This window comes from Coccomyxa subellipsoidea (assembly GCF_000258705.1).
Source record: "Coccomyxa subellipsoidea C-169, whole genome shotgun sequence".
In the NCBI taxonomy this organism is placed as follows: domain Eukaryota; kingdom Viridiplantae; phylum Chlorophyta; class Trebouxiophyceae; family Coccomyxaceae; genus Coccomyxa; species Coccomyxa subellipsoidea.
The window spans coordinates 3,718,024-3,741,272 of NW_005178042.1; the positions used below are offsets into that span (position 1 = coordinate 3,718,024).

At 52.7% G+C, this 23,249-nt stretch overlaps 4 protein-coding genes across 4 annotated transcripts; 3 read left to right on the plus strand and 1 right to left on the minus strand.

Annotated features, from left to right (window-relative positions):
* Nucleotides 1-1,897: 1,897 nt before the first annotated feature.
* Nucleotides 1,898-2,769, plus strand: COCSUDRAFT_11354 (photosystem II protein PsbR; the record flags this gene model as incomplete). Its single annotated transcript, XM_005652249.1, has 3 exons — nt 1,898-2,023; nt 2,232-2,362; nt 2,697-2,769. Coding segments are annotated over 3 exons (330 nt in total), but the record flags the coding sequence as incomplete, so codon positions are not given.
* Nucleotides 2,770-3,552: 783 nt separating this feature from the next.
* On the minus strand, nt 3,553-6,110 carry COCSUDRAFT_34965 (S-adenosyl-L-methionine-dependent methyltransferase; the record flags this gene model as incomplete). The annotated part of the gene is made up of 6 exons (XM_005652250.1): nt 3,553-3,759; nt 4,062-4,221; nt 4,420-4,558; nt 4,855-5,032; nt 5,393-5,590; nt 6,045-6,110. 6 exons carry the CDS (start codon nt 6,108-6,110, stop codon nt 3,553-3,555), a joined length of 948 nt encoding a protein of 315 aa, XP_005652307.1.
* Nucleotides 6,111-7,127: 1,017 nt separating this feature from the next.
* COCSUDRAFT_11132 (phosphofructokinase family protein) lies at nt 7,128-13,345 on the plus strand (the record flags this gene model as incomplete). Its single annotated transcript, XM_005652251.1, has 14 exons — nt 7,128-7,174; nt 7,319-7,362; nt 7,452-7,511; nt 7,786-7,895; nt 8,477-8,542; nt 8,680-8,718; nt 8,967-9,077; nt 9,503-9,581; nt 10,198-10,313; nt 10,839-10,998; nt 11,784-12,010; nt 12,368-12,448; nt 12,893-13,000; nt 13,268-13,345. Coding segments are annotated over 14 exons (1,326 nt in total), but the record flags the coding sequence as incomplete, so codon positions are not given.
* Nucleotides 13,346-13,937: 592 nt separating this feature from the next.
* COCSUDRAFT_39345 (hypothetical protein) lies at nt 13,938-22,787 on the plus strand (the record flags this gene model as incomplete). Its single annotated transcript, XM_005652252.1, has 17 exons — nt 13,938-14,220; nt 14,408-14,633; nt 15,249-15,469; nt 15,785-16,020; nt 16,337-16,522; nt 16,879-17,028; nt 17,566-17,666; nt 18,041-18,164; nt 18,409-18,624; nt 19,230-19,352; nt 19,503-19,548; nt 19,909-20,071; nt 20,550-20,729; nt 21,198-21,294; nt 21,618-21,808; nt 22,099-22,288; nt 22,644-22,787. 17 exons carry the CDS (start codon nt 13,938-13,940, stop codon nt 22,785-22,787), a joined length of 2,877 nt encoding a protein of 958 aa, XP_005652309.1.
* Nucleotides 22,788-23,249: the final 462 nt, after the last annotated feature.

Sequence of the window (23,249 nt, forward strand, 5' to 3'; positions counted from 1 at the left end):
GCAGCGTGAGGGGCTTGCCTGGGCCGAGAGCCTCCAAGGAAGCTGACGCGGTGGGACTGACGCAGCGCTGCTCGCGTCTTCAGGGTGACCTGTGACGGTCTCTCTTCTGTCTCAACCTCAGCGCCATAATATTGCATGGAGCCCAGGCATGACTCATCCTCTGCCATAACCTCATCTCCTCTCCCCTTGCCACCTGGCCCCTCGGTCTTCACCCGTTTTCTGGTAGAGTCCGGCGACACGCTCTGCCTGTGAGGGGACGAGGCACCAAGTTCAGAGGGCAGATTCGACACGCAGATGCCCGCAGCGTGCAGGTGGCCCATGCAAAGCAGCAGTGGTCACTGATCTAGAGCACAAGGGTGAGTTCAGGCACATCTCAGCATATTCCTCAGAAATGCAATGCAGAATTAAATCTCCATATCTCTAAAAGAGAAATAATTAAATCTCCTATCTGCTGGCTGTCAAGCAGGAGAGACGCTCATTGGAAGATGGCAGCATACCCTTTGTCGACCCGGCGCTCCAGATGCAAGAGATTCAGACTCCCCGCCACTGGCCTGCCTTTGCGTTCATGGTTCTTCCGTTTTGCGGTGCCTGAAGGCGTTAAATCCTTGCTGGCTTCCAGCTTGACACCTGCTGCGGCTGTCGCTGCTACCGTTTCGGTCGGCGGTGTAAGCGTCGGATCCCGACGGGCTTCATCGTTCTCGTCGTCCGTATCAGCCGTAAGATCAATAACTTCTCGTTGCATGTCAGGTTCCATAATGCCAGGTCTCCTGAGCAAAACAAACATCAATCGTACGTTTACTAGGAGGGCGGTGAACCATTTTGTTCTCTGAAGGCGGTCATAACATCCGATCTGAAATGAGATTAGCTGAATTTTGCCTCCTGTCCAGCGTTGGCATCGACCACCAAGATTCATGACTGCTCAGAGAGGTCAACAAGGTTGCGAACAGGATGGTTTCAGCTCCGCAACATTTGGGCCTCTTCGTGACCCACCTGTCGTGACGCTCACATATCATAGATGAATTAAATCAAAAGGATGCATTTTGCAACCGTGCAAGCTCCCTGGTTCCCCGGCAACACGGATATCCTTCGACCTCCCAGATCAGGTCACAGCCCGGCTGCCCCCTTCTCATACAATAGCGTTCCAGTCGCCCCGAAAAAGTTTCCCGAAGTCATGCGATGTGTCAATCACATATGTCTGGCATCGCTGCAGGTGGGAGCGCGTGCTTTGATTGAAGAGCGCAGCGTAGGGCTTGATGATAGGTTTATTATTTTCTGCTTTTATAAAGGGTCGCTCCAAATTAGAATAGAAGATTACAGAGATTGTTCCAACCCTTTTCTCCTGGCTGTGGATAAGCTGAGATTTGCACCCAACAAATCTCTCTCTTGCATTCCAGCAGTAAATTCAGGCTCTGTCTGCTCGCGATTCGACGCAATGGCTGCCACCATGTCCGCACAGAAGTCCTTCCTGGGCAGCCAGGTCGAGTCCAAGGCCACCAGGTACGACAGCATTCTCCACGAGCCCAGAATCAAAATGAGAATTTGGAGGACATCATCAGAGTCAGATGGATACGTGCAATGCTTTTGGGCATCGAAATGGTTGCATAGGGCAGCAGGTCGCAAAATAGCACGCGGGTCGGGGAGCGCGCTGTCCCGCTTGTCGTGGCTGGCCTCAGCACTCGGATCACAGCGCAGTCAGCGCAGCAATTTGGATGCACGCTCAAGTGCACAGGATTCCAACTGTTTGTGGATCTGGGTATTCGCCGCAAGGAATGCCATCCCTGATTGCACAGGCGTGTAGCGCCAGGCTCACTGGTGATGGAAGGTTCCAAGTTAGCCTCTTGCTCTGTGCAGGAGCCGTGGACCCGTTGCTCGCAATGTCATTACCGCCAACAGCAAGAAGACCGACATCAAGAAGCAGGGTCTTGAGTCCATCAAGGACCCCGTCGTGAAGGCCAACCTGATGGGCATCTCCCGCAAGATGTCTGACAAGAACTGGACTGACTCCCAGGGACGCAAGGGCAAGGTATTTATTTTCTGAAATTCTCTGCACACGGCTACCGATTCCTGTCAATCACTGCTCCTAATAGCTTGTTGTTGCTGCAAGCACCTGCTCTCTGCTTTTTTGCTCCCTGCCAGAGCAGTGACCAAGGCTGTTGTTTTGACCCGGTCAGCACCGCTGAGCTTGCAGCTGAATAGCGAGTTGCACGAATCGAGATTATGTCGCAATGCAGGGCTTCGGCGTGTACCGTTTCGCCAGCAAGTACGGTGCCAACGTGGATGGCTACTCGCCAATTTACACCCCGGACGTGTGGGCAGAGACCGGTGACTCATACAGCCTGGGAACCAAGGGCCTCCTCGCATGGTGCGTCCTTGTTCTTCTGTACCATTAAGCAAGTACAAGTCTGCAGACGTGCCCTTCTTTCTCCTGCACTCCTGCCCATGTTCTGTTGACATGCATAGCGCTACAGCAGGTTTGCTTTGTGCTAGGCACCATGCGCGGTGCCTTGAATCTTGGCTGAGGTTGGCGGTGAACTGGGGAGCAAGCAGGACTCCATCATCTGCCGAGTCATTCCACTTCTTTGTCGGGTGCAAGCTGGCAGACAAGGAGGATCTTGTGAACCTGACAGGCTGATCAGCCGTGAAGGCATTTCCATGACCCCAACAACAATCGAATTTAATCAAATTTGAATTTGCAGGGCTGGCCTGGTGACTGTGCTCCTGGCTGTGGGCGCCACCCTCATCTACTCCACTAGCCAGCTGGGCCAGTGAGTCATGCGCTGCATCAGCAGGGCAGGGCATAGCGTAGCTTGATAGGACGAGAAGATAAAGGGTGGAGGGATGCGAATTCGCATTTACATTGTCGTTGCAGCATTGATACCAGTCTCTGTGTCGTGACCCTTGTACCATCATGAGTGCCCCGGCGCTCCCGGCATTTTTTGAGGAGGCAGACTGTGGATGGCAACACACATGTAATTGAGTTCTGTGCTACCGCTTTAGCCGATGTCTACCTGATATGCAGTCCCGAAAGCACTACAAGACCCCTCCGATCACTCCTTTCAAGAGCATGCGGCCTGAGTATAGCGCCTCCCATGACGAGTCATGCTATAGTAGCTGCATGGATGTACATTGGATTCGTCTGTCATCTGAAGCATCAGTGAGGTGACAGCTTTTACATCAAAAGCATCTCATGGAAGCTCTCATCTCTTGGAGCATAAGTGAAGCAGCATGGCACCGCTCGGGACTCGGGAAACAGGTCCATCGCGCTCATCGGCAGCTGGGTCACAACAGTTGGTCGTGGAGCTTGGCAGCTGGATTGCTAAGGAATCGATATTTTTATTATTAGTACACGCTTTTCCTGCCAAGAGCCACTTGCACACACCGGTTGGGTACACGCTGCAGGGTAGCTTTGCCAGAAGGTCACATTGTGTATACAGGGACACCGCGGCACTTGTTTTTCCAGTTATGAGACCAGCCGCGCCCTGGCACCATATGGATGCGGTGTCTGTAGCCTCTGCAACGCATCCAAGAAATGGGCATCGCTCCTGCCAAATGCTACAACGCATGCTTGACTGCGACCATGGTGAAGTGACGGGGGGTGCTCTCTGCTTGCAGAACGGTGTCAAAGCCGGCCTGCTGCAGCTCGGCAAGCAGGTCCAGGGAGATGTACTCCATGAGCCAGGGCTCTGTGCTCTTGAACGCCGCGTACGCGAACGGGTTCTTAAACACCCTCTGGAAGCCGGGCGAAGCTGGGTTCATCTCCTGCAGCGGCGAGCACCCTGAGATTTACTGCGGAGCTTTGCTCGACTTCCGGTATCGTCTGGAAGTTTGACTTCCGAGGCATATGGTATAGCACTACATCAGAAGGGGTGAAGGTCCTGCCAAGTGCAACACAGCTGCGCACCAAAGCACCCAAAAAGCAAAGCACCTGGAATGTGACCGGCAAAACAGGCCGGAGCATGATGGGTCTTATGAGCTGCCCAAATAATACCTTTGAGGGCCCAGAATTCAAATTCAGATAATAATGCATGCATGGGAAATAATGAAGGGAGAGAGGGGAATACCATGATCGCAAACGTGCCGCCCGGCCGCAGCACGCGGTGCGCCTCGGCGATTATGTTTTTGGTGGCTGCCCGCGGCAGCTCGTGCATGACTAAGCAGCATGACACCAGGTCCACGGTCTCCGACGGCAACCCTGTCGCCTCCCCAGCCGCATGCACAAACCTGCACCATTATAAGCACAAATGGCTCATTCTTTCAATGTCCATATCTTGCACAGCACATAAGGAAAACATCCTCACAGCTTTATAATTCTCTCTCTTCTTAAAATATCTTCTGTGAGCATAATAAATGCAGCCTAGAGCACAGAGTGTAGAGCACGTTTTTTTATGGTAGAGTATTAGCAGGACACAGGGAGCGGACCTGACGGGCTCAGAAGCGCCGGATTCGGCTTCTCTCTGCTTCTGCAGGTGCCGAGCAACTGCCAGGAAGTGGGGCGAGAGGTCCAACGCTGTAAACTGAGCATCAGGGAATGCACTCCGCAGCTCCAAAGTGGATAGACCTGCAACCCAGAGGCAGCACTTGACGTGCAGTACATAGATCCCCAATCCTATGACTTTGATAGTCTGAGGCGACTTTACTAATAACTGGCAGCTTTCAGGCATTCATGAAGAGGCATGCCTCCCAAGGTGCTCAAGCCATTTCATCATCACCTGGAAAGGTTTCTACCTTTGCACGGCGCAGGTCTAGCTGCCTGAGACATGTAAGCTAATTATCAAGAATTGCAGCATTGACGTCTGCATTTACAGTGAGTTTGAGCAGGCCGGCACAGCAAAATTTGAGTAAGAGAAGCCCCACCGGTGGCACATCCGATGTCTACTGCATTTTTCACCCGCCGCGAGGCACCGGCGCGTTCCATGAGCCGCAGCATGTTGGCGGTGTAGCTGCCGCGCAGCTGCGCGTCACCTTCCGGGTCCAGCAGCTTCCCCTCAGGGTCCATCACCGGCGCATGCACCGACTTGGCCGCCGCATTCACCTGCGCAGGTCATTTTCAAGGGCTGATCTCTTGGTCTTGTACGTAAAGGAACAGACACAACACAGCACAGCGCTGCATGGCTTTGTGAGTAGAAGTACTTGGGAGGTTGATCAGAGGGTTCTAGCCTCTCTTGATTCAGCTTTAACCCTCCAATTCCAACTCGAAGCACCTACTGTACAGTGGGGCGGCGAAGGTGCCGAGTTTGGACGAGTGCACTTTGATCTGCGGATTTGTGCATTGCAGACTGTCACTACGAACTATGGAGGAGCGCATGACATATTGCCTTGCATTGACAGTTCAGCTACGGTATAGCATTGAACCCTTCCTAGAATCTTCATCTTGGGAAAAGGCGATGGCCACCTGCAGAGCGGCTTCCCAGCAGAGGTTGCCCTGCGCGTATGCGTGGAAGGGCTGAGTGTAGTAATCCGGGTACGCCAGGTCAGCATCCCGGACCCCCCGCATCTCCCACTCCCAGTCGGTCCCCCCTCTCAGCGCTGCCACCTCACCCTCGAAATCTACCCCTATCTCCCGGCCCCTCTGCGCAATCTTCTCCCGGGCCTGTGACATTCCATGCACAAACTTGAACAGTCAACTTAGTGTACTCGTTGACTAAGGCAGGTCGCATGCAACCCAATACACGTGTCAGCATAGGCTTCATCAGTGAGTCAACTTAGCGCACTCGCTGACTAAGGCAAGTGGCTCATTTAAAAATCTGATGCTCCTGGCCCGGGGGATAAATGTAGCATTGGCTGCAAGTTGTGAACTTGCAATTGCAAGGCAGCCCTTCCTGTTGGTGCTCTGCCTTGATGAATGCAGTTCTGTTCCTGTTCATGGACAATTTTGGGAACATGTGCATGTTTGACAGATTCTGAGAGCCGCTGCGATGTGCATTGCCTAAGTTACGGAAGTCTGGCCACCAAGCCTGTCATCACTTATGCTGTGTTTTGAGCTGGACTGTGACTCAGTAGTCGATGGTATTTCTCACTTATGGTTGGGGATGGTTGGGGAATACCTGGGACACGGCAAAGTTGAAGAAGGGTGGGAATTTGAACAGGGTTTCCACTGCCCTGAAGAGCATCTCATTGCTGCTCTGTGAGGCTGGCAGTGCAGCTGGTGACTGTGCGCTGTATTGCCATCTCCTTGCTATTTGGCGCCTGCCTTGCTGCTGCACGCTTCTGACCGGCTGCACATACAGCATGCTTTATCATGTATTGTCATGCTTGCGTGTCAGCAGCGTTGAGTTGATAAGAGTACACCGCTGAGTAACAGTGGAAAAGCTCACCCTGAATTCTCGCTCCTGCAGCCTGCAGCTCCTCAGGCATTGCGCACGCCACGAAGATTCAAGCAATTGCGAAGTAGATGTCATGTCAATCTAGAATATCTTTTCAGCCAAGTCTCGGAGACTTCTTGCAACCAAGATCAGACGAGATCAACAAAAACTTTCCACGTTGCAAAATGTCGTTTTCCTTGCGCAGATGTTTGTTGTACCTATGGCAGCTTGACATTGTCTTATATCAATCCTCTATTTGATCTGATCCTGGGCTCCGATTCTCTTGCGGAGGAGAAGAGGCAAACCCTTCCCATAACCTAACTCCGAGAGCACAAGTTCGGCAGGTCAAACGAGATCATTCATGCTGCAAGGTCTTGTCTCTTCCTGTACTCACACATGGGATCCTGGAAACATGAAGGTCAATCCGTTGAACATCCCCAACAGCAGTCCGCCTCCCTGCCATCCACAATTAAGGAGTTCATCACATACCCTAGTTCCGCTACGCAGCGGTTCTCGACGATGCAGGTCACTTTTCAGCTGTAAAGCGGAGATAAAGCAGCATAGCTCAATTCAGGGATCGTCTGCGGAGATAGGTTCGACACACTCCAACATAAAACCCCTTGATGCCACCTTGAATCCTGATAATTCTAAGACAGTAAGAGAGAGATATTCTGCCCTTATATGCAATCGATTAATCGTCAATCACAGTCCCTTTGCACAAATCGTGTGAAAGATCTGCTCTTTCGTTTTTACTTTGTGCGTTCTCGATAGATCGTGCTTGCCCTGGACGTGCCAACGACGTATTGAGCCTGCGATGCAGAGGCGGACGACATCCTGGATGTGAAAACACTGAGGGACCAGCTTACACCCAGGTACTCCTTTAGTTGCAAGAGTTTGTAGTAGCTGGCAGCATGGCAGACCTCTGCAAGCTCATCAGCAAGCACGCCGTCAATGCCAGTCATCTACTGTTATGCTATATGGAGAATATCAAGGAGATCATTGCCGTGATGCTGCAGGGACTCTCCTTTTGTAAGGGACAACAATTCCGGAGGTGGCTTTGGTGAGACCTTCTGCTGCATCCCATCCCTCGAGCGCTCAATGACAAATTTTCTGCACAGCTAGTCATTGACACATGTCTATGCACCGCAGTGGGAGACAAGGATTTGGTGGCTTTGGAGGTGTCGCGCTATGAGAGCGATGAATCGTCAGGTACGCTGAAGGCCCAGTCCGTCAAGCAATGCATGCATGCAGAGAAGTCGATGCGCAGCCCCGCTTTGTGCTGTACACGGTGCTGTGTCAAGTTTCATGCATGCCTTCCTAATATATTCTAATATATTCTAAGAACACCATCACTGGCATCTGTACTGTCATTGACTGGTACTTCTGCCTTGGGATTGGAGCTGCGATGCACTGCAGCATAGCCGCCCACATGTGCCCTCTGTTTCCTGCCCTAGAGAGATAAATCCCTGGAATTCTGTGGCAGGAGCGGGGTGTGTGGGCATCTACAACTCGATGGACGGCACTTGCATGCCGCTGCCTCCCTGGGCGCGCCGCTCTGGCCCCAGAAAGACCATCTACCACGACCCCCAAACGGTGTGCTTCTAACTCTGCTTCAATGCAATTCATGCTCAATCTTTGCAGGAAAAGTCTCTTATCCCGGAACTTCCAGAGAGGCTGTGACATCGTCTTGCAAACTTCTGTGTCAGCATGTTTGTAGTCTGTGAAGACCATCTACCACGATCCCCTAATGGTGCGCATTTTGCGCTGCTGCAAGGCATTTCAGGCTCCAGAATCCCTTTTCTGAAAGTGTCTTCAACCCTTGAACTTCCACTTTTCTTCTGGAACTGTGTAGCACTGTGAAAGGCTGAGTTTCCTCAGTTCAGGCACGGACCTTAAAAATTTGGATTTCTGCCTGAACTCACGGGGAATGAGAGTCCTGTATCTTACCCAGATAAACTGAGAATTTGTTCTCCAAAACTGCTTTTGTCAGAGTGTGAATAGTCTGTCTATAGAGTTGACAGCCAAGCTGGGTCTTTTTCCTTGTGCCAGACATGCAGGGCCCCTGCCAACACTAGTCTATCACCCGCATGCAGGCGCTCAGTGAGATTAATTTGTCTGCATGCATGCATGCATGCTTGTGCTACGGTTAAGAGCCTGGTATTTGGGGAATGCAGGTCACGGCGGCTGTGGTGACATGCGGAGGGCTGTGCCCAGGGCTGAATGATGTCATCCAGAACATTGTAAGCACTCTCGGCAACATATAGACCATGAGTCACTTGCCCATGTGATCGCCCTCAACCTCGTCATTGTCATATGAGATAACAAGGAAGGCAATGGGCCAGCTGTGTTGACGTGTGAGCTGCCTCTGTCTGTGCAGGTGTTCACGCTGCTGGATTACGGGGTCCAGGAAGATGCGGTGCGTTCCCTCTTCATCATTTAGATTTCATCTGAATTTTTCCCTGAGTGCTTTAGCTGCAGTGCTTTAGCTGCAGTGCTTCGCCATGCTGTGGAGTGCCGCTTTGCGATTTATTTTCTGAAAAATTGCGCCTTTCCTTGCTGCACAAACACCACATTAGATGCCATTACTCATTGTGCAGCTGCTGTGCAAGATGAGGCATGTTATGTTCCGCGCATGCACTCAGCGTGACGGGTGCATGCATGCAGATTTACGGGATCAAGTACGGGCTGCGCGGATTCTACGACCGCAATGCGAAGCCCGTAGAGCTGAACGCGCGCACAGTGGAAGGCATCCATCTCAGAGGGGGAACCATCCTGGTCAGCTTCTCTCAGAAATGCCTTTGCACTATTCCATAATTTTCTGCTGTACTGCCATTGCACTCCTCTCTGGATGTCTGCTGTACAAGCGCAAAAATCACACCAAGGCAATACGCAAGGACGCACAAGGCATTGCAAGGACTTCTATTTCCAGCAATGTACATCTCTGAGGATATGATCATGCGAAAGGCACAGCAGCAAATTTACCCTGCCCAATTATCTGTATGTCCTCCAGGGATTGATATCCTCGTGCTTTCTTTTCATGTGCCCTCGTTCATCTGAGTTGCAGCCACCTCTGCAGTGCACTGCATGCAGGCAGCAGAGTAGATGGACTTGTCAGCCCATTGTGCATTTTGCAACTCCCGTGCGACAGAGTGCCAACTGGATTACCTCATTTTGACACCACCTGCTGGCAACCTGCGTAGGGCACATCGAGAGGGGGAGCAGATGTGAAGGAAATCGTGCGGCGGCTGTCTCTGTGGGGAGTCAACATGCTATTCGTCGGTGCGCCAACCTTCGCTGTTCCTGCACAGCTTCCTTCTCCATACCTGCTACACTTACCCACCTTGTCAACAAGCCCTATACCTCATCGCCTCAGTGGTACGATGACTGACCATCGGACCAGGTCATCGGATGGTGACCGATTCATTCACCATCGGAAATGGTGGCGATCCTGAGTGGCTCTTACCAGAGCTTTCACGCATTTGCAATGCAGGGGCACTTGTATAAGTGGCCACTGAGGCACCTGGCAGCATCAGCATCAGCAGCGCTGTGCTGAACTGAACAACAGCATCAGTTTGGTTGCATAACTCGTATCTGATGCATAATGTTGTCTGCTCTCTCTACCGGAAATTTGCACTGCCCGAATTTAAACTTGATTTTGTTTGATGAAAGCTGACTGCATTTGCACAAGTCTGGGCGTCACATGATGCCTAGATTGTGTGATTCTGAGGCACCCTCCCACCCATGCATACAAACTACTGTAGCTTGGACATTCATGCTTTGGCACAAACATCTCTGTGACTACCTGGTCACGCCCAAGGATTTATGAGGGTGTCTGCATGGTTTTGATGTCATGACAGCTGCTGACTGGATTGTGACTATGACCTGACTAATGCAGTGGGAGGGAACGGCGGCAACGCAGCCGCGAATGCAATCCAGGAGGAGTGCGAAGCGAAGAATGTGGTGTGTACTGTCGTCGGCGTCCCAAAATCCATCGACAATGACATCCTGCTGGTGTGCTCTTGTGCCGCTATCTCGATCGCCCTTTCCACTATGCCGGGGCATCCCTTATCGTATTTTATGCTGTCATCCCCTTTGCCAGCTCAGATTAAGCAAGTGGCACAATAAGCAACGTGGCACCAAGAGCCATGCAGTGTGGAACTTTCAGTTTCAGAGCAGAATAAAAAGTGCCGCAGAAGTCACAGACTGACGCAGCACAGGGCAGACTGAACACTCTTCAGGGCTTTATCGAAACAGCTCATGATCATCAATAGTTGCTTTGATGGCGCGGGAACGGACAAGTGCACCTGCTGTGTCCTCAACATGGCACAAGACATGGTGCTGCGCGTCATGCTAGGTTGGAAGGGTGTCCATTCAAATCCAGGCAGCTCATGCCGCCCACTTATTTGTGCACGCGCAGATCGATGAGGGCCTTTGCTGTGTCCCCAGGGTGACGTTAGACCCACCACGGCAGGTTCGAAACTCCTAGGGTCTCTATCAAGGCATTGACGACAACTATCATCTTTTGCATGCGCGCAGATCGACAAGTGCTTTGGGTTTGACACGGCCGTGGAGGAGGCGCAGCACGCGCTGCTGGCAGCCAAGGTGGAAGCTTCCAGCGCCTCCAACGGCGTCGGCCTCGTGCGACTCATGGGCCGCCAGTCCGGCTTCATCGCCATGCAAGCCTCCATGGCCTCAGGTGGGTGGCTTTTGCTGTGTATCACAGATTCTTCAATCTTGAATCCTCTTTCAAGGGCTGCTGGTTCAAATTCACGGCCGGAATTGTGACCCTCTGATGACATTCCGCCCCTGATCATGAGACCCTGAATACCTGTCAGTCGGGCTTTATCGCCATGCAAGCCTCCATGGCCTCAGGTGGGTGGCTTTCGCTGTGTATCACAGATTCTTCAATTTGACATCCTCGGTCAAGGGCCGCTGGTTCAAATTCTCGGCCGGAATTAACACCCTCAGACATTCCGCCCCTAATCTTGAGACTCTGAATACCTGGCAGTCAGGCTTCATTGCCATGCAAGCCTCCATGGCCTCACGTGGGATTTTGTGACACCTGATTTATGACCCCTGGTTTAGAAGTCTTTTCCACATAAATCTTTGTATTAATCAACCGGTTGAGTCAGAGTCCCCTGCATCATGGGCAGCTGTTATGGCAACATCGCCATGCAGGCCCCCATGGCCTCAGTGGATTACATATACATTATTAAATATACATATCGAGAAAGCCTCCTGGAGGGTAGAGAAATGCAACCCTGACACACAGCAGGTTCTGAGGGTGAATTGGATAGAGACTTGAGGGTGCAGCAATTGCCTGTAGAATGTGGCAGAATGTTCTTGCCCTGGAGCTCAGAGGCAGAGTGAATGCCAGGAGGCTTCATGTAGAGCAAGCTCATACATCTGCGGCACCTGCTGCGTGTGCCGCATCTGTGAAAGTGAATGAGAAAGCATTGAAGAAAGCCAAGCCATGCGCAGGCGTGGTGGACATCTGCCTGATCCCGGAGATAGAGTTCTGCGAGGAGAAGCTGATGGCCAGCATCCAGGCGATCATCAACCGCAAAGGGCACGCCGTCGTGTGCGTGGCCGAAGGCGCCGGCCAGACTCTGCTGGAGACCAAATGCCACGCCACCGACGCCAGCGGCAATCCAATTCTGGCGGACATCGGGATCTTCCTGCGCGACCGCATCAAGGCCTTGATCAAGGTGAGGGCTGGGAAAACACATCAAACCACCAAGCAGAGTCAGACTTGCTGTATGCAAACTTCATGATGTGCAGGCCCAATGTCGCATGCTAGTGTCATGGAGGCATATGAAGAAGTAGAATTAAGAAGTAGGATTATGAATCTGAGTCTTATTTTAGACACAATGCCCTGATGTAGCAGCAAACTTGCTAGTCCAGCAGCACCGCTCACAGCCATTCCCAGTCTGCGAAATACAGACCGTCCCAAGTTGAAAGCTACTGCAGGAGCAGGTTTGCGAGGCAGAGCAAGCTTGCCATTATGTTAGCTTTCCGACTTTTCAACAGAGGCAGTTATATTTATTGTCTGTGCTGTTGCTCAGGGAGCGGACGTGAAGCTGATAGATCCCTCCTACCTCATCAGGGCAGTCCCAACCAATCCCAATGACCGCATCTATTGCAAGGTAGGCGAGCCCCAAAAGCATCCTCCTGACAGGGTGCTGAGCTTGGATTTGAACTTTTGAACCACCATCAAGACATAGTAAGCCCAGATTATGACCGCATGAGGGATGCTGCCAAACTCCAGTGTATAGAAATCTGACTTTTTGGCCACAGCTGGCGGTGGGCGGTACAAATTGGTTGCACCGTGCCCATGGCCAATTGGGTCTTGCTTGGATCTGGCAAGTCTAATAACGGGCAGGATTTTGGCAGCCATGCTATTGCAGCTTGTCTGCGTACGCACCTTGCCTTTGGCAGGAAAAGTGTGCAATAATTATAATAACAACATGCCGCATGTCTGCAGACGCACCTTGCCTCTGGCAGGAACAGCGTGTTATAGTAATGATTGTCAGGGACGCTGAAAAAATTCGATGCAAAGGGATCTGACGGCGGGGCAATGTAAAATGCAGATCTTGGGCCAAGGTGCCGTCCACGGAGCGTTTGCCGGCTTCACAGGTTTCACTGTGGGCCTCGTCAATACTCACTATGTCTACCTCCCAATCCCAGTTATCATCCAGGTGGGTGTTTCTCTTTTGATGTCCATTCTTATTTTTCGGAGCCATTTTGGACCATAGAATAGAGCTTTTTTTGGGGTTAGTGTTGGCGGATGGTGTTTCAGAAGCAGAGGCACGTGCCTCAACAGCAAATTATTTGCGTGTGAGGCTTGCTCTTGGCAGAAGTTTTCCGGGGTGGCCTTGATACGAATTAACAATGGGCATGCCAAGTAATGAAGCTGGAATATGCAGAGGTGTGTTTGGATATTCATATGTGTGCATTGGATGCAGGCGGCTCGCACAGTGGATCCAAAGGGAAGGAACTGGAATCGGCTGAAGACCGCCATCAACCAGCAGGATCTTGAGTGAGCCCTGTTTGGGTGTGAGAAAAAACAAGGATTTCGAAATGCCAGCATCAAGTATTGGGCCTCTGGGTGGCTGAATTTTTTGGGCAGGAACCTTGTACCATATATGGCCGCTAAGCGCTGCTGGGTCCATGCTCCCAGTGATACACGACATACCAGCAGTGCACTGCGAAAAGAGCATTGTTTGTGGAGGTGAATGATAGAGGCAGTTCGGTGCACGATGCACGGAACGAAACGAGGTCTTTGAGGACGGATGGGTGGCAGAAGCTGCTTTTGGTCACCAAATTCTTTGAACCTGGTAGATGATATTTGTCTTGCTGCTGAATTTGTTACTTCGACTTTCGTACATCATCGCAGGATCGAGAAGGAATTGTGCAAGCAGTAAATCTCGTAGCTGCAATAACCTTCCGCTTGTGGGGGCGTTATTTAGTAACGTGACCATCCCAAGCTGGACGGTCATTCCCTCTCTATTATGATTGTGATGAAGGAGAAGAACTTTGTGAACTACATAACTCACGACATTTTCAACAGTTCCTTTCGCAAGCTGGAAACTGGGTAGACTCCCTCGTCGATACTGCTGAAATGGGCTCGAGACGATGAAGGCGACGCCTGCTGGTGTCAGCTATGTCATCGTCGCTCTTGTCTGTCTATGCTGCACGTTATGTTCTCTTTTAAGCTTGAAAAATCAAGCAAATGAATGGGAGACCGATTCGTCCGCGGACTTCCTCGAGGCAACTCACAGGGACCTCTTACAGCAGAAGAAACCCGCACCTGCACAAGTATGCACGCAGACAGAATACTTCTGCGGGGCTGGAGACGTGTTTCTGGGCAACTCACACAGCGCCCTCAACAAGGCTGGCAACTGCGTCTTCGACAAAGGTAGCCACTGGCGAGACATCCCCACCATCTTGGTGTATGCTTTAATTTTCAGCAGTCTCGACCAACTACCGATGCCTGTACTCGATCCCATACTATTCAAGATCTGTCATATTATCCCCCACTAGCTTCCAAAACGGGGCATCATAGTTTTCCTTAAGCTAAAGAGAGCTTTGTGTTTTCGTCACAGACCTTCAGCTGTGGGTGTGCGGGGACTATGCAATCACAGACAGCGCGTACCAGCTGCATTTGGAGTACAACGCCACCTGTCAGCCGGCATGCATGGACAGCTCCAGCAGCCTCAGCCTGCCCACCCAGTACTACTGGGCGCCCTCTGACTGGGGCGCCTGTTCGGCGGCGTGCGACGGCGGCGTCCAGACTCGCACCGTCGCCTGCATGAACTCCCTCGATGGCTCGTGAGTACCTCGGCCCGTACCTTAGCTTCCACTGGGACCCTGGCACAACTTTTCTCTCTCCCTGGTGCAAGGTGCCGTTGGAAACTGGTTTTGAGCACGCCTTACAGCTGGAAAAGCGGCTGCCAGAGCTCAAAGGAGCAGAAAAGTGGGCGGGCCTTATATTGAATGGGCGTTTGGTCTCTGGTGAAGCATGTTGTACCATGCCCTGCGTCAGATTCCCAAATCAGTACAGCTCTTCCACTGGCACAAGACAACACATTTGCAGGATTGTGCTCAGCATTTCGGCGACAGGAGCAGGAATCATGGGGCCCTCGGTTGGAGACCTGAATATTCGTAGCTTTTGTGCCACCTGAGTCCTCTTGGGTTGTTTTGGGCCTTCGCGCCGTACCTACACATCAGGAGATTCCATGCCTACTTCACCTGATCCATTGCACACAACACCAGAAAAATTATGCCATATATGATGGCAGATGGCTTGCGATTGCTGTTCAAAGCATGCGGGGAATGTGTTGGCCATGAAGCCTATCTGACTGGCAGAGCCTGGAGCAGCATGAATCACCGTTGCCTAGAAGTGCTCTGGCTTCACTCTGAGATTTTTCCTGTTGCGCTGTGCAGGCAAGCGGGCAACGTGCTGTGCGATGCATCGGCCAAGCCGGGAAACCGGCGGCCGTGCAACGCGACCAGCTGCGCGGTAGCTGCGCGGCAGCTGCGCCTCAGCTTCACGCCCTGGGGCACCTGTGAGGCGGCGTGCGGCGAGGGCTACAATGGCCGATCCGCCATCTGCGCCAACGCCGATGGCATCGCCGCAGACCCGACTGCCTGCCCCGGCTACAGCGGTGCGCGCCTGTGACACCATTTAGGCATGGTAGGAGGCTTATAACAGTGAGGCTTGAAAAGTTTCAGTGAGGAAGAAAGCGGCAGAGACATCATTCTCTCAATCAAGTTATAAAGATAGTTCTAGCGTAGCTAGAGTATCAGCAGACCGGGCCTGCCTTGCAGGATCGCCTCAGAGTGCTTCTAGCCACAGGTGAATAGCCCTGGACTGGGCCCTGTGTCAACTTGAGCTATGGTCTTTATGCGTGCAGAGTGATCATGTGCCAGGCAGGCACACTCAAGCAAACAAATGCATGAAAACTGAAAAATCCGTACAGGTGAGCAGCTGTCTGGCAGCTGCGCGGCAGCTTCCTGCAGCCGCCCGCACTGGCGCGCCGGCGGCTGGTCCCGGTGCAACGCCACCTGCGGCGGCGGCACGATGACTCGCCCGGTCACATGCGTCGACGCCAACGGGAACGCGGTCGCAGACCCGGCCGCTGCATGCAAGGGGCTGGCGGCCCCGGCCGCCGCCGCAGCGTGCAACACCGCACCATGCCTTGGCTACACCTGGCAGGTTGACCGGACTGTGACCCTTTTCTGGGATACACTCTGTGCAGATCCATGATGCCTTGTGCAGAGCTGCCCCAAACCTGCAGGAGGGAATTTTCACCCTGTTCTTGCTCAGTATCGTGCAGCATGCCTGCTGCCCTCCCTAACGCTCGGCTTGCTTTCCTGTTTTTAAGCTTCCCCAGACCTTTGAAGCTGAAGCTGATACACAAAGCTTACTCCCAACGCCTGCCTTGCCTTCATTAAGGACATATTCGAGTGTTTGTGTTTAAGAGTTACACCTTCATAGTTATATGGCATCGGAGTGAATCTCATGTGCGCAGATTGGGGCGTGGGGCAATTGCAGCCTAGCGTGCGGCGGAGGAATCATGGAGAGGGCGGTCACATGCGTGGATGAGACAGGGCAGGCTGTTAATGGGACAGAATGCTCCGGAGTCCAGCCTGCCGACCAGCTGCAGTGCAACGTGCTTCCCTGCGACTTCTGCTCGCTTACTAACTGTGCCGGCCAGGTCTGCCCCCTTAGAGCTCTGAGCAGGAGATAATTCATAAATTCAGATGATCGGGGGAATTCTTGACATCATGAAGCTGGCACTTATTGAATAATTACGACTGCGCTTCAAATGGGCATTAGTCACCCCCTCCATGCCCCCCTGGAAACGCAGCTTGCCCCTTTCAAATGCTACATTGGAGTCTGCTCTGCATCCGAACATGCAGCATCAGCAACTTGGAGCTGATCACAGGAGTGAGAAAACTGTTCCAACACGCAGCAAGCAATGGGGGCTTGCATGCTCGCCTGAAGGTCCCGTTGTCCACCGGACATGACAGCTGATGATTGGATAAGAGTCCCCTGCTGTGTTGGGCGCAGGGGGTGTGTAAGAAGGGGGTATGCGTGTGCCAGCCGGGGTTTCGGGGGTCATACTGCGAAATACCCCCCTCCTGTTCAGGCATCCTTGACCAGTCGGGCAACTGCTGCCCCACCGGCGTGGTGTCCCAGAACGGCACCTGCTGCTCCGCGGTGAGTCATGCTTCACATAACCCCGTTTCCTTACTGTCAACGTGCCAACTTCTTATGGTGATGCCAATCAAGCTGTCAGTGCTGTACTTGGCAGGGCCCTTGCCAGATGAAACTTCCTATTTTTGGTAGAGCAGCTGTCACTTTCCACTCAAGTCACGCGTGAGCAGCACATGGTGCATGCCTAGCTGAGAACAGTGGAACACACTGGCTTCGGTCCCTAGCCGTGTGGCTAGTGAGCAAGAGCATTTCAAGCAACGCAAGGCAGAACAACTTGCTGTCTTGGGAGTTTGCTGGGCGTCTGTGGGCAATTCCCACAGGTTACACTGTTGCCCGGCACATTCGGCTTGTAGACAGACATGAGGAGGCTTTGTCCCAGAGCCGTTTGCCTCAGGGGTTGTCAGGAGGAAATAATGCAGCAAACTCTAGCAGCTCACCCTCGCATGCGGCCTGGCTGATGCGCCCATTCTCCCACACCCAGATACTACCCCAGATTTATCCCCCTGCGATATAAAACCCTCATTTGCCGTGCGCGCGCAGGGGGCGTTACTTGACCGCCGCAGCCGCTGCTGCGAGAGCGGCCGGCTGGATGCATGCGGCGAGTGTGACGGGCCTGCACTGGAAGTGGACGTCCAGAACAGGTGCTGTGATCTTGCATTGTACTAGTGCTTACCATGCATTAATGGTCGCCACTTTAGGTGCTCTAGGCAGGGCCTCGGACCATAGCACACACCCTCCTTCAAGAACAACATGTATGCCTCGGGACCATAAGGCCATAGGTAAAGTACTGATGACACTCAAGGCAGGCAGGGATGCTTAAAGACAGATTTGTAGTCTGCAAGCTGTCACTACCGATCAGACATGATAATCCCTCTCAACGTGTATTCATCAAAGCCAGCGGTTTGTGTTCAAAAATTGCATGTGTAATAGTTTATGCGGCGCTACACAAACTGCCAACAACCGCATTGGAGCATGCACTGTGGGTTTGATTACTAATCACGATGACTCATGGCAGGTGCTGCGCGTCGGGATTTCTGGACGCGGCGGGCTTCTGCTGCGAGAGCGGATTAGTCGACGAGTGCGGCGTCTGCGACGGCGTTTCTGCCTCCTGTGCGCTGCACGCCGTCGTAGACGTGCAGGTAAGCGTAGTAGCGTTTTGATGTGTACCTTGCTGGTGCGCTGCTTGTCGGGAATCCAATTTGCACCTGCTTTAGACCAGCTGCAACTGATCACTACTCGTAACGATGCATGCATGCTGGAGTAAGCAGCGCACTTTTGTTGAGGCCAAGAGTGCCTGCTCGCGCAGCTCGCTCAAAGTCAATAAGCTATGCACAGATATAGCAAGGTCGTTTAGAGCAGTCATCCCCGGAAGCTGCCGCGCAGGTGACGCAGGTGTCCAGCTACCTGACGCTGGGAAGCTACGCCTTCGCCGCGTCTATTGAGGCGTTCCTGAGCGCCCTGCTGGCAATTAACGCCAGCCACATTGCAGTGAACGAACTCATGCTCGCTCCGGGCGCCTTAATCGGTCCCGGCACGCAGAGTGTGATTCTGCGAGTGGACTTCTCTGCGACCCCCGCCAACTCCTTCTCGGCCGCAGCGGTGCGCGCTTTACCTGCCTGGAACTAACCTTACACTGCATGTGGTAGGGCAAAGGAAGGCAGCTAAAGAAGGCATAGACAGGTTGAGCAGCAACATGCCTGGGATGTGAAGCTTCCTCGAACACAGCGGTGCATGATGGATTCATGTCTTGCTCACAAAGCGTGCTGAGGCAGGCCCCTGCTCTCCACCAGGATAGCTTAGGCCTTGCTTGTTTGGGCTGCATGCAGCGAGTTGCTAGTCACCAGACGCCTTTGTTGGTGAGCGACTGCACCACAGGCCAAACTCAGGAAAAGAAATTCCTGAAAATCTGCCTGCTGTTTCTCGAGATTTGGGATGTCTGAAAGGGAGGCAAGACTGTGCCCAACACTGTAACGTTGCATGCATGAATGAGTAAGAGACTTTTGCCCCCCGAGTATCACTTTCAGAATCCTGCAAGCTGACCTCTGATAGGATAGCTGGATTTGCCTGCCTGACATCCCAGGCCGACCACTGCAAATGTCTCAAAATCTTTGTCGGGATGCTGTCCTTATACTCTACAGAGGAAAAGGAAGCTGGAAAGAGGAGAAAAAGTGTGCCGAGCTGAAGAACACCGCATTCATGTGCAGGATCTTCGGGCTGCCCTGGCGACTCGGGCGCTGCAGGATGCTGAGGGCCAGGCATCGGCGAACCAGCTGTTTGTGCTGCTCTCGGCGCCACTCGTTGCACGTCAAGCCATCTGTGGCAACCAGGTCTTGCCGCTCCCCCATTACTAATTAAATTATTAGTAATCCCCGGTAATGGGTTACACGATGTACACGCCAGGCACTCAACGTTGCAGCTACTACGGTCTGTGTAGCTATGATTACATCGACATATTGAATGTATTTCCGTTGTCACAGGTCTGCGAGCCGGGCGAGCGAGCGCCAATCGACGCCAACAACCTGGGTACGCACACATAATTGCGTATGAGTGGCTTATGTGTCTCACCATCTGACCAGATGGCTGTATACGTAGATCGATGTGCATGTTATAAAATCTTACATTCGCGCAGAAAGTGACATGCTTTCTTGGGAAGGGGTCACTGTTTGATGGTGAAGCAACCCTTGCCCTTGCATGTGGCATGCATAACTAAGACGCTTTGATTGTCTTTGGCATTCTCTTTGGAATAGTTGCGAAAAGACTGAGCAGCCGTACCCATCAATACAGTTTGTCCAATCAAGCTGGTCAAGCGCTTGCTCCATTCTGTCATGTCACTTGCCCGCGAAAAATGGTGAAATTCATTGCTGCCCGGTTGGATCTGCCCAGGGTGCCCTGGAGACTGCCCGTTCGCGCTTGTGGCCTGCCCAACTCCCAAAGATAGTCCCCCCTGCGGCGGCCACGGTTTCTGCCTGAGCGCAAGCGGCGCCTGCCAGTGTTGGATCGGCTACTCAGGGGACGACTGCAGCCAGTGTGCTGAGGGTTACATCAGGTGCTGACTAACCTGCTGAGCAACCTCACCTGTCCCAAACAAGGGGGAGTGCATTGACATGTAACTCCTTGAGGGGATAAAGCCGCCTCACGGTATGCATGCTTGCAGCATTATAATAATTTCCGGCCCGGATTGCAAGGAGGAACTGTCATTGGCAAAATTCATTTTGTCATTTGTAGATGGCCATCACTTAGCACTTGCACAGCCTCAGACACCGTTCTCAGCTTTCTGCCAGGATGCATCCTTGCCTGCAGGCAGGGGCAATTACAGATGATCACATGCTTTGACAGCCCATGCACTTAGCTGTTGCAAGACATACTTGCTGCGTTTACATGCTTGAATGAGGTCACCATCAGGTTGTGCACATGGTTTGGGGCAATAATAGCCTCTTGCCTGAAAACATCTCACCGTTTCTGGTGCTTTCAAATTGAAATTCAAGGTTCACTTCCAACACCGACAGATCATGTGCATGGCTCAGGTCGGGGCAGCTGTGCACTCGCTACGTGCGAGCGGATCTGCCCCTGTTGAATCTGTCGTCCAAGGCCGGCCTGGACAGCGTTCTGGGCATAGGCATCGCTCTGATCACCATAGCGTTATTGTTAATGTGCCTCATGGCAATCATCCTCTTGCGCATGCGCAAGAAGCAGCGCAAGAGAAAGTGCGCCTCTCCTTAGCTTGGGTCCAGATTTTGAAGGTCAATGCACGGCATTGAGTGGGGGTTTTGCGATTTTGCAAGGCTGCAAGATTCATGATGGACATTGCACAGAAAATCACCTTGGACAATACCCTTGCAGCTGTTGCCTTTCACCTGTTCCGCCCCAATTTGAAGATGTGACTTTCGGCTGCCCTGTTCCAGCAGACATGGCTCTGTTTCGTGTGTTTTGACTGTGCTGCAAAGATGTGCCTCAGAAAATGCTCAGTGCTGCATTTTTATTGGTAAACCAAAAAAAAAAAAAAGGCAGGGTGGGCTTAGTGGTTTCAAGCTCATGTATTGTGTGGGCCTTTCCTCTGGCATGGGCAGGATTTTGGCAGCATTTCAGTGTGGCTTGTCTGCAGACGCACCTTGCCTCAAGCAGGAAAAGCAACTCACGATAGTAAACTTTTCCATACGGTGTGGGCGACGCAGGCGGGACAGGAAGAGTGGGCTGGCCAGTCGCGAATCCAGCGGGCAGAATGTGTTTGTGGAGGCCTCGGGAGTGGCTCTAGGAGCAGCGGCACTCAATGTGCGCTCAATTTGTCTTAAAAGTCTCATACTGACAGCTTTCCTGAGCTGGCTGGTGGTGCCTTCAGCCTGCTTTGCCAGACCAGCATCTGCCTCAATCTGCCCACTTTATCCATCCTTCATTTCGTCAGTATTTAGAGAGCTTGCGGCCGCTTCTGTTGCTTCAACTAGCCACCACATGCATGCAAATTCACCATTCTATGGACAAGCTTGTCACTCTGTGACCACATGCATCCAGCAGTTATGGATGCATCAGCAGGCCCAATTCCTATGAATCTTATGCAGAGCTTGCCACTCCATATTACACTGTTTCCTGGAACGCAGACGGTGCATTCTGAGGGCGCTACAGTGGCTACTAAGCGGCCCGGCAAAGCACCGGAGGGTACTTCCGCCGCCGCGGCGTCTCTGGCGGTGGCTCAAAGCGCCCACAGCGTGCGCCAGGTCAGCAACGCGTATCCCCATGTGCGGCCGGCTGTCACTCTCAAGCCATCAGCCGCCGGCGCCAAAGACGGCAGGTGCGCATGCTTCTTGCAATTTCAAGCGAATTATTGCTTCCCTCTTGCCACTGTTGTGAGATAATCCAAGGAATAGTGATAGTAACGACTCAACAAACGGTGCACGTTGTTGCAAGGCAGTATACTTTCCGCAACACCCACTTCGGCCAAATTACATTGAACACTGAATGCGTTCCATTGCGGTCGTCAGTTGATCATTGACATTGACTAATTTGCACTTTAGCTTTCAAGGCTAGAAGCAGTGCAAGTGAGTAGTCTTCTCTGACAATCGATGTGTGCCCGGCATGCAGTCCGGCCGGGCAGCAGGCCGGGCAGCGCAGCGGCGGTGGCGGCGGCGGCGGCCGGGGAAACTTCCGGGTGGATGAGTCGGCGGCGGCAGGAGCGCCGTCGAACCGCGGGGACTTCACTCTCGAGGAGGCAATCCGGTCGCGCCGCGGCGGCAGCGGCGACCGCGCGCTGACATCACCGGGCCGGGATGAGGTCAGCGACTTGCATTGAATGCTCTTCGTCCGCCTGCTGCTTGAGTGCACACAGTAATTTGCAGGGGTCTGGGTGCCTTGTTTGGGTGAGATGCTTAATTGCCCGGAATAAGAGAAGGGCAACAAGATTATATTTACCTTGAAGGAAGCCCGGGTCAGGTGGAGGGCAATTACCTTACAAGCTAAAAGGCGCATTGAACGAAAAACAACTCTCAGATATTGCCCCCCGAGTATTACTTTCGGAATCCTGCAAGCTGGCCTCTGATAGGATAGCTGGAATCGCCTGCCTGACCGTAAGTGACATCCCGGGCCGACTACTGCAAATGTCTCAAAATCTGTGTCGGGTTTTTGTGCAGGGAAGTGGTGCTCCCAGTGGAGCCACGCTGAGTCCTGCAGGCTCCGGCAGCGCGCTTGCCAGCTGGCCGCTGCTGGGCAGCGCAAAAGCAAAAAACAACGCTGCGCTGGACGCAGCGCGCTCGCGCAGCGGCCGTCTGCTTTGATTGCCATGACATGAGCGATGACGTCAGCAGTGACATGAGCGATAACGCATTGCAGCGATGCATGCAAAGACTGCACACCCTTTGGCAGCCCATGGCACGGTGGTCCAACTGAAGTGATCATGCTATGCAATAGAAGTCTAGACACGAAACATCTAGTATGCACTGCATGATCATATTATTGTATCCACACTTGCCAATTGGCCACACCATGGGCAATAACAGGCACGGTGCAATGGCAAAGCACTACACTCAGCCAGAGAATTGTGCAGCAGCCGCCTGCTGTAACTTGATACTGCAGATTCATGCACCAAGCTCCCGAGTATTATCTGTTCATTTTGGACTTGTTCAGACCATCAGCGGGGAACAACATCGCGGGACTACTTCCGCAATAGTCACTTACATTTGGACAGTGCGATCGTCTTCCATGCTAGGTTTTGATCTGGAAGCGCGGGGTTGATCCCC